This window comes from Dryobates pubescens, chromosome 25, assembly GCF_014839835.1.
Source record: "Dryobates pubescens isolate bDryPub1 chromosome 25, bDryPub1.pri, whole genome shotgun sequence".
Taxonomy (NCBI): Eukaryota; Metazoa; Chordata; class Aves; order Piciformes; family Picidae; genus Dryobates; species Dryobates pubescens.
In genome coordinates this window covers 8,279,981-8,294,463 of record NC_071636.1, presented here as the reverse complement: position 1 = coordinate 8,294,463, position 14,483 = coordinate 8,279,981, and the positions used below count along the sequence as shown (strand labels likewise).

Sequence of the window (14,483 nt, the reverse complement as noted above, 5' to 3'; positions counted from 1 at the left end):
GAAAAAAGAAAAAAAGATTCTAAAATTATCAACAGGTATTTTCTATCGAAATTAGCGGGGGGAGAGGACGAAAAAAATCAGAGGTGATCTGAAGTGAGGGGGAAGGCGGGAAGGCAGCGGCAGTTGGGCCACCCTGAGGGACGCGCCAGCCTTTCTCCCCTGACAGGGGCTGCTGGCCGCGGCCCCCCCGCTGCCCGCCACGGGAAGAGTCGATTTAAATGAGAAGTTGTGCCAAAACTTTCCGAAGTTAATTAAAACAGCCCCCCTTCTTCTCTCGCCGTCGCCGGGCTCCCCACCGCCCGCTCTCCCGCCCTCCCCCCCCCGCTCCCGTCCCCGCCCGGCTCCTCTCACGGCGGCGTCCCTGAGGGGAGCTCCATTGTCTGTGAGGGGATGGCCGCGGCACCCCCCGCCGCCGCGCCCCCTTCGCGCCGAGGTGCGCGGGGCGCCGGGCCGCCGCAGAGGGTGGCTGCCTCCTCTCCCCCAAAGTTTTTGGATCCGCGTCTCTTCATGATGTATGGATGATATATTGCATTGTGGGTGTCAATATAACTGACGGCCATATTTGCCGGTGCTGCTACTGCTGTAAACAACCCAAAGTGTCTGGGAGACACGGAGACGCTTCACTGAATTTCAGGACGCTTCTCCTCCTCCCGCTGGCCATGTCTCTGGGAATGTCTTACAAGCCCAACTTGAACGCCCACATCCCCGGGACTCCCCTCAACCCGGGTAAGTCCGCAGCGGCAACTGGGTGGCAAGTTTGGGAGGCGTGAGGCGGGTCGCCGTGGTGCCGCACCGGCACCTGGGGGGAAGCCCCAGACTCGAGTTTTTTTTTTTGCCCACTCCGGTATGGCGGGGCAGCGGCTCCGCGCCGCCATTACCAGCACCCGCCGGCCGGCGCCGGGAGCCCTGCACCGCGCCGCCCCCTCCACGGGGGCTCCGTGCCCGCCGGCCCGGCCCCGCACTGCCGCCGCCGCTACCGCTCCGGGGCTCCGGCCGCCGGGTTTCCTCCATGCTCGGCTCCCCGGGGCGGCTGATTGATCTGGATCAGGAATATTCCGCCGGCGTCTCAGCGAGGACCGCTGCTGGCGGGACGCCGCAAGTGCCGCTCGCACCGCGCCGCGCCTCGCCTCGCCTCCCGCGCGCGGCCACCGAGCCGCTCTCCTCAGGCGGAGGGGCCGCTCCGGCCCGCGCTCCTCAGGCCGACGAGGCGACCGGGACCCTGACCACGGCCGCTCTGCCACCGGAGGGGGTGCGCCAGCGCCTCAGGGGGGACCTTGGGTCCCCGCTCCCTCGGCCTACGCGGAGCAGCCCGGGCGGACGAGCCTTCTCGCTCCCTGGATTTTAGGAATGGGGAGCAGCAGTTCTTTATTTTGTTATAAAAGCTCTTTTTAAAAAACATTCCTATTCCTTGTATCTGTACAGGATTCTTTCCAACTTTCCTCTCTAAAAAGTTTCCTTGATGGCATTAACTTTTTTTTCTTATTTTACCTCCACATTCCCCAGCTATTTTTTTGTCCGCTCCCCCCTCGCCCGCCCCCCCGATTTCCTAAGGTAGCAGCGGGCGGCTGTTTGCTTTGGTGCCGAGGTGTTTGCGCTAAAAGTGGGATCCCGTCTCAGGGAGTGTGTAAATCGGTGCAGTTTGAACAAAGCCGCAGCGGCAATAGCTTCACTGTGGGATATTTGGAAGGGATCTCGGTAATAATCTGTGTATTAAACAGAACCAAGATGGAGCAGATGATTCTGACTTAAAACTAATATTCCTGCCTCCCTTCCCCACAGTTCCAGCAAGCAGGGTTGGCATCAAACCATCCGCAGCCAGAAATCTGGCTCTTTTTTTTTTTTTTTTTTTTGAGAAGGGAAAGTTTTGCAGCTGGATTTAGGAGGGAGGGAAATTTGCCTGGCTGGTTTTTGCAGCTCCGTTTGCGGTTGAAATCCTGGGAGATTGATGAACGAGAAGGATCAACAAGATGCACCTCTATCCTAGCTACCGGAGAGCAGCAGTCTTATTTTACTGCAAGGAATCGTCACCAGCCGGTGGATGAACCGAGGTCCCTGTGCCTCAGACACTTCGATCCTGTGTGGAGCTGAGCTCGGTGGGGCTGAGTTCTGTGTGCGGAGCACCGTGGGTCCCAGCACTGCTCTGCAGAGGGGTCAGGAAGCAGGGGATGTGCTAAGGATTTTTTGACAAAAAGCAGAAGTGTCACCGGAGCGAAAAAAAAAACCAAACCCAACACAAAACAAAGCCCAGCAAGGGAAACCGTTCTCTTGTCGGCTCCCACGAGAACCTGTGCCTTGCTCTCCGGAACAGCCGTAAAATTGCAGGGAAAACAAAGGTGGTATTTTGCGGTGGTGGGTGAGGGGTGGGGATTAGGTCATGCTATGGGGGGGTTCCGAGTCTGGCTGCTTTGCTAGCGAGGGCTGCAGAATCCTGGGTCAGACATGCCGCTCACAATGCGAGCTGAGTGGTGAAGTTTCTGTCTCCAGTCCTCTTGCTGCCGTGCCTGTGTGCTCCTGAACGCTCTGGCTGCAATCCGGCGTTTAGATTCCTTCATGCAGTTTTTTATCTTTCCCTCCTCACTCTCCTTTTTTTCCCTCGTAAGGGCAAGTTAGCAGCAGTTTGCTGTCATGCTGGAACTATTCCTGTCTAAGTTGTCCTCTCTTCTGAGTTCGGATCATCCTCAACACCCCCAGAATCTTTTCAATGAACGAGCGTCCTCCCCTGAATCCAAAATGGGCTCTCTCTTTCCTCCCTGTCTTCTGCCATTATCCTCACGCACCAGCTCTTCCTCTAGCTAGTGGTATTGCCAGCACCGTGGCCTAAGGCCAAGGGAGTTAGACAAAGCAGTCCTTGCAGTTGCACATATCGCATTCAGAGTGATATGACTGCAAATGGCCCCCTCCTTTCTGGAGCTTAATTCTGACTTGAAGGAGACTGCTTCTCTATTGTGCTTAAATTAAATGCCCCCCAGATAGGAGGATAAATCCTAGGTTTGCTTCCAAACCTGGGGTGAAGGACCACCCCTCCCGCCCCATCCTGCAGAGGAGAGGAAAACAGGAAATCTGTCCCTTTTGGCCTGAAATCAGCCCTGCAGAAGCCTCTCTGTATGAATGCTGAATATTTTGGTCTCGGCCGACGGAGGGCTCTGGCCAGCTGTGGATCTCACAGGGATTTTCCTCTGGGAGGTAATGCTGCTTCCCTGCAGTGCAGGGCTTCTGGTGCAGGAGTATTTGGAAACAGTGTCGACTCAGCTCTGGAGCTGCGTCCTTGGTGCAGAGCTAACTCCTCTCAAGTTTAGGCTGAGAGTGGCCAGTCTGCAAAATTGTGATTAAACTGCTCTCAGGGGATGGATGAGGTGAAGCAGTTGCGGTTGGTGGGTGACTGCCTTCTGTTCTTTGCATGGGAGTGTGTTTGGGACTCAGAAACCGCAACTGAAGTCCTGAGGGAGAGGAGCTGCTTAGGGAGTGGGGGAGAAATATAGGGAGGAAGCTTCTGTGGGTTGTCAGCAGATCTGGGGATGACTGTGGGTGAGGAAAATACAGCTGCTTCCACAAGTGACTCAGGATGCTGGAAGCATCTGGGTGCTGACTCCTCTGCCTTACTTACACCAGGCTGAGGGAAGGAGAATATGTTGTCACAGCAGAATTTGGTGCCTGCTCCTCTTCCTCTTTGCCCAGGTCAGTGGTGACATCTGTCCCAGGGTTTTATCCAAATTATCAGTCTCCTTCTTGGAGGGGCTGTGCTCTGGGAATTAGGCCCCTGTGTGCAGCACACTGGGCTGTCAGTCTGTATTTTCTTGCTTATCATACTGAATCCTGCAAAGTAGTTTCCTCCTCATCTGTCTTGTGCTTCATATCGTTTAACTCTCTTTCTCTGCAAGAGAGCCAGCTGCCAATCTGAGATGAGCTGGAGCAGAGTATCTCCATTGACTTCAGTGGAACCAGAAAGATTTACACCATCTGTGAACTGGTCTGTAGTTTGTCTTTCCCTTTGTTTCCGTGAGTTTTCTGTTTCTGTGAACATTCACCAGCATTCCTGTTTTGTTCAGATTATGCACAGGTCAAAGAAAAGTAGTTTTGAGACTTGGAAGCAAGCAGAAACAGCGTAAGATTTTCCTTGGCTTTATTCTAATTCTTTCAGGAATAGCAGGTTTCAAGACAAAACCTTGTTCCTGTAATAAAGTTTGAAAACTTGTATCTGGGAAAACAAATTCCATCAGACTGTGACAAGAGAAGGAGCTGAGTCTTGGCGCCACATGAACAAGTGGTGACCTGTACAATAGGTACTGCTGCAGCTAAGGACCAGCAGTCTGTCAGTGCACCTGCCACACCTCACAGCAACCAGAAGTTTCTTGGTGAAAAGGTGCAAATTCTCACTGAGAGGTGAAAGAAAGAGAATTTCCCTAACTGGGGCAGTAACTTGCAACTGGAAAGACCAATTTCATTCAGTCCTGATAAATGATACAAGCACCCCAGACTGTTCTGTATATTAAGACTGCAGTGCAGCCTTGCATGAGCAAATGGCTTGCTTGTCTCCCTTTACAGAGACAGCTCATGTTTGGTATTGTCCATATTGAGAAGCTGGTTTTGGAGTGGGAGGGCTGGAAACAATATTGTTTGTAGGCAGAGTAGAGAGTTAAGTGTTTTTGCCTTAGCAGAGGGGATAATTTCTAGGAAGTATACTCCCTGCTCTGATTCAAGCTGGTTCTCTGATCTCCCGAAGTCCATGTGAAGTAAGAAGCACACTAAACATGTTTCAGAGTTAGCAATTTTCAAGTGGACTTGTTTGGACATTTAGTAAACTGGCATTTTTTGCTTTGTCTACCTGCATGTTTAGCTTCAGAGTACTGGTATGGTTTTCACAGTCAGCAAATCTCATCGTCCCCACCCATCATATGCTGGCTGAGTTGCAGGGTGATTTTGGTTCATGCTAACTTTTGGATAAAAATAAAGTAGAAACTCTGCTGCAGTTGTGCAGCACTGATACTTACTTTGTGCTTTTAATGAGAACACAAGGGTGAAAACCAAAGAACAGACAGCTATGGATCATACCCATAATACCTTAGTCTGAGGGACCAGACTAAAATCTAATCTTTAAACATATGCCCTCACCCCAGCTACATGTGGTGTACGTGTATAAATGCTTTCATCTTTTGATCCTTTCCTTTCGCCTCATAACTTGCTGGCATAGAAATAGCCTGTCTTAAACTAGGAAAGAAGGATGGTGGGGAGTCCAAGTGACTCTTGTTTTTCTGCTTAAAAAAAAAAAAAGGCAGGGAGGTGGGAAGAGGAGACATAAAACATGACCGTTATCCACATGGAAAGATTAAATAGAATGAGGGTACTAGAGGAAAGGCCTGGAGTGTGACAGATCAAAAGAGCAAGGCCTCTGGCTGCTACGATAAAGAATGTCCCAGTTCTTGAGAACATATTTATGTGTGTGCACACTGATTTTTTTTTTTTTTAAAGGAAATAGTTTTATTCAAAGAAAGGTCTGTTTCTACCACAAGAGCTGTTTAAGGAGGAAAGAGTGGGTGAAAATAAAAATTTCACGGGCAGGGCTATAAGGAAAGTTTCGTGCAAATGAGAACAAGGTCCATTATTTTAAATGAAGAAATTTATTGGAAGGTTGGGGGGAAATGGGGGCTGCCTGTGCTTGCTCAGGGTTGGCAACTCATCTGGGGTTCAGTGTGTGGCTTGGCTGTGCAGTAGATCTGCTTGTATAGACATGCATGTGGTGTCCCATGGAAGGCAAGTAGTTCTTGTTGAACTTAAACCTGAGTGCATCAGGGGCTAAGGAATCAAATATTTTTTGCAGTCAGCCAAAACACTACAGCTGTGATTCAGGTTGTGTTCAGATGCTCGCTGCAGAAATGGCTGTGCTACTTGAAGCTGTTATCTCTCCCCTGTGCTGGAAGATACTTCCCTTGCAATGTAGATTGGCAGAGCAGCTCACATGAACTTTTCTCATGTAGCTGGTTGCAAAGTCGTCTGGTTTACACCGTCTGAAGTTATATCCTCTCACTTAAAATATTCCAGCCTGCTTGTCTCATACTTCATGCTGTCAGGAATCAAACTGCCATCATCTGGAGCAGATGAGGAATGTTCTCTAGTTGTGTGGCAGTGGGCTCCAGCACTGGGCTCTATATGAAGAGGTGATGACTACTAGCCATCTAAATGGCAGCAGCCTTTCTGTTGCAGGCAACTTCAGCTTGAAGAGACTGTGAAACAGAGGTAGAAGTAGTGAGATCCCAAAGACTGTACCATGTACCTTCAATAAACTCCAGGCTACAGGTTCTTGCAAGCTCTCATGTTTGTGTGTACAAAGAGTTTGTAAAATGGCAGTAGTTTACCTATGCAGTTTGATGGAACCTTACAAAGCACAGGGCAGTAGAAAACATGTATTCAATGGAGCTGACTCTTGACTTGTCTAAGTTAGTTCTACAGGAGTAACTTGGTGATTTCAGTAATTATTCCTTATTTTACTTTGCTGTTTGTGAGAGTAAACCAGCAGATGAGCTGTGTAAATGCCATAGCATCTGCTGGGATCAGATCACGGAAGACTACCCCAGCATTCCTGATCCCACTGCTTCCTTCAGGGTGCACAGTAAGCTGCTTTTCCAGTTATTTTTCCATCAACCAGCAGTAATAGAATTAGGATTTAAAACTTAGAGCAGCAAATTGGTATCACTGATAAGGCTTGGAGCCAGCAAAGGAGCTGAAGGGATTCCTTACAAACCTATCAGAAATTAATGGGAAAATTCCTGGTCAGTGGGAGTTTAGAGAAAAAAAAAAAAAGATTGATTGTAGATCCTTTGTCTCTCTTGTGTCAATATGGGCTCAGAGAGACTGCTGGAAGGAAAAGATTTTGACACAAAAATCTCATTTTAGTTTGCTGCATTGTTAGAGAGCCCCCACTCAATTAATGAAGATTAATATTGATTAACAGGAAAATCACTATATTTTTGTGGGGAAAACGCTTCTGGCAGTCTTCTGTTTGAACACAGAAATAAAAGACGTTGGCACAAGAATAAACGGGTCTATAAAAGGTTTTGTGTACATTTAATTAGGAAAGTGGATGGTGGAAAGTGTGTATATTAATTTTGTTTTTAAACAGCAGCAAGCACTACGACAGTTTGGGCTACGATAAAGAGTGCCACTTAATTTCAGTACCAAGCACAGTCCCTTTTAGATTCTGTCAGTTCTTAACTGTCTTGTCTCCATTGTCATTTTAACAGGAGAGAGCAAGCGTCAATTTAGACCCCCCCCTCCATTTTTTTTTAAATTCTCAAGTGAGTACCTAATTGTGACACTGATTTTTGACTGCATATTGACTGTGAGACTTTTTTTGTTGTTGTTGTTTTTTTAAATTGTTTTAGAAATCTGAATACACTGGATGTTCAGATATGCAGGTGCATTTTGGGTTAATTGAGTAATAGTTATCCAAGACCCAGGGCCTCTCCTTGACACTAATATACAAAGTGATGGGTCAAAAAGCTCAAGGTCCGTTCCCCTGTGAGATACTAATGTCCCCACAATTAATTTCATTTTCATGATTGCATCATATTAAATTGAGGTGAAATCAAGGATTTTTCATTCTTTCCCCCCCTCAGCTGAGTTTGACTGGCACAACTTCTGACATGGGTGTATGGAGGCTGGTACTATAGCCAAGTCAAATCCTTTTCTTTGTTCTCTGGGCCTGCTGCTGCTGATAAAGTGGTCGGCGCATGGCATTATGTCTTATTACATTTTTGATGCAGACTGCAAAGAAACGGGTAAACTCACCATGGTTACCACGATCTGTCATTTGGCAGGGCATGCCGTACTCAGCGATGGCCTCTAGTGTCTGCAGCGCAGCTCTGCATATGTGGTGGGTACGGGAGACAATACAGCACCCTTGGCTGCCGGAGCGACGCAGCTCTGCTGATCTGACTGCTAATTCCAATTGGGAGCGATGCTCCCACTCCGGCGGCAGCTTCTTACTCAGAGTTGCCTACTGAAAGTTTTTGTTTGTTTTTGTCATTCACTGTTGACTGAGTCACTGCTGGATTCCAGCCCTCATGCTGAGACCAACTCCTGTCCACTGCAACGCCGCATGCTGCTGGCTTTCACATCTGTGAAACTTTCTCGGTCAGCCCCTGCATTCGCTGCTTTGTCTTGGCACATCATATTTCTAGGAGGGTTTCTTCCTTATCTAGACATACTCTGTTGTTTCCTACAGAGCAAGCACGTGTCAATGCGTCAATCAACAGAATCTGCAACCATCACAAATTTATCTGTGACTATACTAGCATTAACCAACACAGTGGGTTTTTTGTTTAACATGGGCTGCAGCTAAGGTTTGCTCAGTGGGTAGAGCAGGAGTCCTGAGCCTGGTCATCAGAGTCCTTGGCTTAATTCGGAACCAGTTTGGAGCTCTTGCCTGTGACTGCTTGCACAAACAGTTCAGGAACAAGTCTTTGCAGGATGGCTCTTTTGTTTTATTTTACATCAGGAAAAATCATTTAAGTCTTTCTCGCTTAATTGAGGTAATTAAAGCTTTTTACCTTGCAGCACAAGGGGCTCATTAATGTTTTTGAAGCATTTTGAAGTCCTTGGAGGACTTGGTTTGCTGTTGTGTCATGTTTGGGAACTTGAAATTCAGCCTTCTGGACCTGAAACCTTGACTAGGTTGTACACACAGAAATCTTGCAACTGTGTCAGCATTTTGAGCAGATAAGGTGAAGAACTAATTGAGAGAACAAGTGACAGCTGTGGTGTTCCTTCACCGTACTCTGTGTTGTTTATGGTTTTTGGGTTTTACTATGCTGTAGCAAAATGTGACAACTAGCTCCATGTGAAATCCTCCAGACGGAAATGCAGGCTGTAATGCCATAACGTTTGGCAGTTTATTTAAAGAAAAACTTTGCTTTTTTAAAGATGCTCTAGTGACCAGCCCCACTTGCCTTTTTTAGGATTTCACATCTGGGTAACTAGTAAATATTAAAACCATACTCCTTTCTTGTAATGAAGGCAACACCACAGTGATTCTGTGATTAATTCTGAAGTGGAAAGATTCCCAACTGGAGACAGGAGTCTGTTTCACTGTGTGCAGCAGTGCTTTTTACAGTGTAACTGCTGGCTCTTTCTTTTTGTAGCAAGGGGACATATGAATTAAATAATTTGCAACTTTGAAGCAAAACTAGAGATTTACGTAGTTCTGAGCCCCAGTGACTTCTACCATCAGTTTAATTTAGATTTAAATGAAGGCTGGTAAATGAGATCTGTTCCTCAAATGAAAGACAGTTGGGAAATTTCAGCAAAGAAGTTAGTAAAGGGGAAGATTTTTCCAGACAGCAGGCAGTCTGTGTCTGTGCCTGCAGGCAAAGAAACAGCAGCAGTGGATGCAGCAGCACTTACTTCATCTGCAAGAGTGAGCAAGTGGAATGGTGTAATGCTCCCTCAGTCCTGAGTTTAGAACCAGCAGGTGCTCTAGCACTCTTGGGAATTAAGTCCCCTAAGAACAATCTGAAAGTTTTTTCTCAAACCCAGATTCTTACTGTTGCAGGGCAAGGGGAAGAATTGTTTTGATTGTTAGTTTCTGGAGCAGTTAATCAATTATAGTCTGTTTCTGTAACTGCAAGCTGACTCAAACCCCTGTAGATCTGAATATACTCTTTTATAACTTTACAAAAAGTATCCATAACCCAAGGTGATGTTATTTTTCCTTTGGTTTAACTTAACACAGCACAACTTGACTGGCTAAAAATATTTGGTATCACACAAAGAAGGATAATAGTAGCACTCCTCGCCTCTGATCTCAGATGAGCAGCAGATCTGATATACCTCAACTGACTGCTCCCTAAGAACACTTTTGGCATTGGCTGAAAATAGTACTGAGGGTAGCTTGCATTGACCATGTGATGACACTTTGAGTTGCAAAATTACTTTCAGATAACTTGCACCGAAAAAGTAAAAATAGCACAGTGCATAAGACTCACCCATGTGGAATGTATATAGGCAAAAATAGGGCTCCTTAATATTTACAGTTTGCCTATGCAGATCAACCTGTCATGCTGCACTCTTTCACTTTGAGGCAAAACAATTTACACTCATAATGTTTCAGGCAGTACGATTTTCAAATGTACAGCAAATAAACACTTATTTAACCATTCTCTTCCTAGCAAATAGTGTGATTCTGAAATGTCATGAGTGAGCTCAGACAAAGGTGAGAGGTTGCAGCTTTAGAAAGAATTGATTAAAATGTGTCTGAATATAACAGACTAATTAATTTCTCCTTTCTCTCTACAGCTGGGAGTGTTCACTCTCCTTCCACGAGTATGGCAACATCTGCGCAATATCGACAGCTTATAAATGACTATGGACCCCCTTCTCTAGGCTATACACAAGGGATGCAGGTACAGCTCTGCTTGTTGTTTTTCTTTAATCAGATCACTGACCTTGCCTTTGCAGAGTGGTGTGGATTGTGGCTGTAATCCGAGGTATTCCTCCCTCCCACCAAGATTTGAAATCAAACCCAAATGGCAGACTGATTCATCGCACATGTGGTGGGGATCAAATTAGGCTAAGCAGTGCTGAGTGAGATTGGTTACTAATTAACTGTTAGTCCCATCCCATGTGAGTCACAGTGAAACACATCTTATGTTCTGATAATAAGGGTTCTAACATATTTTAAAACTATTTGTTTAAAAATGAGTATTTTTATGCTGTTTCCCTTTGCCAGATTTATGCTCTAAAATTTAGTCTGACGAAATGTGTCACAGACAGTTCATGGGCTGCTTCAGGGATCTGGTGGTCAGCTTTCTGTGAAATGTATTTAACCTATTAAGATCTCCTTTATGATCTGGGCAGGTTCGTTTTATTTGCTTCTCACTCTCCCTGCCTAGTTAATTTCTCCACAAAATACACACCCAAACATTGAAAAAACAGGAATGGAATTAAATTAAGCAGTTCCCAGTTTGCTGTTCTTGCAGAACTGTTTAAACTTCTGCTTCCCCTAAGGTCCCAGTCTTGCAGCTGCATCCTCCCAGATGATCCCAGGTTTTGAAGGGCCTGTACCATTGTGTCAAAACACAAAATCAAGTTTATATAAAGAACCTGACATTTGATTTAAAAAAAAAAGAAAAAAAAGTAGCTTCCTGAGCTATTTGTAGTTCTCCATTGTTTTTCAGTTGCTGTTTGTTGTAATTGTTTTGAGCAGTATTTGAGTGAGATTAATCTACTTGCAACTGCAGGGTACCAGCAGCAGCCAAGTACCGCAGAGCAAATATGCAGAACTTCTAGCTATCATAGAAGAACTAGGAAAAGAGATTAGACCCACATATGCTGGGAGTAAAAGTGCGATGGAGAGGCTAAAAAGAGGTAAGGTTTACATTTATTAAAAATAATTGTGTCCTGTACACTTTGTTCACTAACTAATTGTGTGCAGCTTCAAGACAACTGTTTCTTTTGTATGGAGACAGCTGTCTTGAGCTGGGTGAATTAACAAGCAACTGAAACCTTGGGATACTCTGTTCATGCTGCCTTTGACAGATAAACCAGTGACAAAATGTTTCATGTGCACAAAGGGGATTTCAGTCAATGCTTCAAACCATATTTTAGAGCCCTCAATGTGTGTAATGGATATGTTCTTTCAGGTTCCAGGTGATTTACTTACCCTTTCAATTTCCTTTTCTCCCCAGTCTCCAAAATATACAGCCAAACATTGTTTTCTTCTTCTCATATACATCACCCATCTACTTGACCCAAGAGTCTTCACTAACATGTATTTTGCCTAAAGAAAAACTACATTGTGGTAATTCACTCTAAGGCTGTTGGAGAGAGAAGAGCTACAAAAACCCCAAATGGTTGTCAGGCTCTTCAGACTGAGATGTCAAACATACAAGTTCTTCCTCTCCATAGTCAAGTGGATGTCGTTATTAGTCTACAAGTAAGGAACATAGAAGCTTTTAGGCCTGGCTGATAAGGGCCCTCCAGCTTTGCTTTGTCAGCTAAAAGGGGTAATAAATGCTCTTTCCTTGCAGTGTAAAAGAAACCCCTGGATGTCCCACTGCTGACATCAGCTTGACATTGTCCTCTGCAGGGGACAGGCAAGGCATATTTCTGAAGAAGCAGAGGGACATTCCACTGCTCCAGCTCCTGAAATGACCCTGAAAGGCCATTCACAACTGTTGTGCTGGCAGTTCTGTCCTTTTCCAGCATAATGTAGTTACCTTTTTCCTCCCTTTCCTTGGTCATTGTGCTGTGTTTGGCATACACGTTCAACCCAGAATGGGAATGTTATTGTAACAGACTAACTTCACCACCTTGCAAATCCCCCTTACATTTACCCAAGACTACAAAGCTTTATTTAAGGCTCAACCATTATGGAAGAGTAATATATCTGCAGTGACATGCAATAAAATGAGTAGTAGCTGTTCTGGGAAAGGATGCAATAAAGTCTGCTGATGAGTGGTAAGTGGAATCTGGCCCAGCTAAAATCAATGTTGCTGGAGTCTCTCTTTATTGCATTGCCTGAGTCAGTATTAATAGATCATGAATGGCAATAGGCTAATGGGGACAACTTGAGAGAGAGACCAGGAAAGATGCAGACCTCCTCTGAACTGAATGGTCCAGTTTGGTGAGGAAGAGTTGTTTTGCTGCTTCTTGCAATGAGTAGGTTACCTAACACAGGTTTAAGATTGAAAGCTGCCACTGTGGCTCGACAGTGCTGCAAAGAATCCCAAATGCCTTTTGCTGCCATCTTTTGGTCACAAACATACCTCTCTTGCCATTTTGGGGGAGTGATGGCTGAAGGAGCATGTGCAAGCCTGAGAGCAGAGTTGATTGAGGGTAACCAGATGACAGCAGCCTCCACAGCCATGTGAAGGTTATTCCTCAATAAAGTCCCTGTCCCCAGCTCCACCTGCTCCTAAGCACAGAGGCTACTGACCTCTAAAATTGGCGAAATTCCCAGTGTTCTACATAATTCAGGGTAGTTCTGCTGCATAAAGTGGGCATCCTGCCACTGGATCCAGGTCTAACGCACCACTCTGAGTACACATTTCTGTATCCCACAGCTGCAGGATGCAGCTTTACTTGTCTGTATCAATTTAACCCTCTGCAAAGCCTTGCATGTGTCAAGTCCCAAGTCAGCACTCTCTGGATGAAAAGGCTGTTGCTGCGGTATGGGCCAGCAGTCTTCTAGAAACAGAATCCATTATCTCTACATAGAGATGAAACCTCACCTATTGCCTTATTGTCCTCTCTCCACCTTGTTAAGGAGCACGACCGAGCAGAGAAATGCTTTCTGTCTTGTCCCGTCAGTAAAACACAGTCTTGTTTGCTGCAGACAAGTCTGTCTGTCCTTCCTTTTAAAATCTACCTCAAGCTCTTTTCTTTCTCAAGCTCTGTGAACATGAATCTAGATTAGTTCCAGGATTAAGAATCAAGGTCCAGATTGCTGGAACCCAAGACAACAGGACTTGTAGTGGAAAATTCCACATTATGTCTATCTGATGAGAGTAGATACTGCAGCATGTAAAGTGGTGATTTACACTGGGAGCTGAGCCAGTGGAACTTTTTGCACACTATAAAAAATTTCTTCTTACTCTTACAAGAGACACAACTGGGGTTTAAAGCAGTATTATGAAGGCTTGGATTTTGATGCATCCTCTCAGAGAACTATCTGAAGGTATACGCTTTCTGGAGTTTGGTAAAATGACTACTGAAATCACTTTTGTTTTTCACTCTACTGTAGCAAAACAACTCACAAGTAGGAAAGGTGATTCTGTTTTTTCCCTTTTTGTTAAGGCTGTGATTTCACAGTTCTCCACTGCACAAAAATGTACCTGTGACTGCAGACCTACAACTCTGACCATGTTCTGATTCCTGGTTTAGTCCCTTTTCAATTCACAACATCAGTTTGGGAAAGAGAACTTGTTCAGAAGGAGCTGATGTTGGGGAAGTGAGGGACATAAACCTTTCTTTGGACTGTCATTGCAAGTGTGACCAAACCAGATGATTTAAAATAAGTCCAATTCTTTTGCAGGCATTATCCATGCTAGAGGCTTAGTTCGTGAATGCTTGGCTGAGACGGAACGCAATGCGAGATCCTAGCCCGCTCATTCAGTTGCAAGATTTTCCATCTCTTAATGAAGAAAAAGTAACACTTATTCTTTTTGACTCTTGAAACATTCAGACAAATTCCTTTATTTTGAATGTTTGACTTTTCTTGTTTAGCCCTTACAAAAATGTATAGTTAACAATGAGAAAGCAAGGGGTTTTCAATTTACTGAGGGTTTGCATTTTGTAAAGATGTTAAAACTCCCTAAAACATTTCTTAAGACATGAAACCTGACCTGCATGCAGAGGAATGCTCTCTCTCTCCCAGGCTATATTTCAGTTCTCTACTTATCCAGCCACAGCCTCATTGTGTTGGTTTTTTGTTTGATTTTTTTTTTCTTTGACTATATTCACTTAACCCCAAACTGTCAATCTTTCAAGGT

At 45.2% G+C, this 14,483-nt stretch overlaps 1 protein-coding gene across 3 annotated transcripts; it reads left to right on the top strand.

Annotated features, from left to right (window-relative positions):
* The first annotated feature begins 348 nt into the window (after positions 1 to 348).
* On the top strand, positions 349 to 14,140 carry CDK2AP1 (cyclin dependent kinase 2 associated protein 1). Of its 3 annotated transcripts, none has more exons than XM_009909567.2 (4): positions 349 to 726; positions 10,288 to 10,394; positions 11,232 to 11,358; positions 14,027 to 14,140. In XM_009909567.2, the coding sequence occupies exons 1-4, from the start codon at positions 519 to 521 to the stop codon at positions 14,092 to 14,094; spliced, it is 510 nt and encodes a 169-aa protein (XP_009907869.1). In that variant the 5' UTR covers positions 349 to 518; the 3' UTR covers positions 14,095 to 14,140. The 3 variants fall into 3 exon arrangements, with proteins under 3 accessions (XP_009907869.1, XP_009907871.1, XP_054028875.1); XM_009909569.2 differs by lacking the exon at positions 349 to 726 and adding an exon at positions 2,246 to 2,333; XM_054172900.1 differs by lacking the exon at positions 349 to 726 and adding an exon at positions 2,377 to 3,183.
* Positions 14,141 to 14,483: the final 343 nt, after the last annotated feature.

Excerpts from the sequence above, each read along its gene's own strand:
- CDK2AP1 (XM_009909567.2), top strand. The coding sequence starts at position 519 with ATGATATATTGCATTGTGGGTGTCAATATAACTGACGGCCATATTTGC. Across the intron at positions 727-10,287 it reads CGGGACTCCCCTCAACCCGG|CTGGGAGTGTTCACTCTCCT; the intron begins GTAAGTCCGCAG and ends TTCTCTCTACAG. Across the intron at positions 10,395-11,231 it reads GCTATACACAAGGGATGCAG|GGTACCAGCAGCAGCCAAGT; the intron begins GTACAGCTCTGC and ends TTGCAACTGCAG.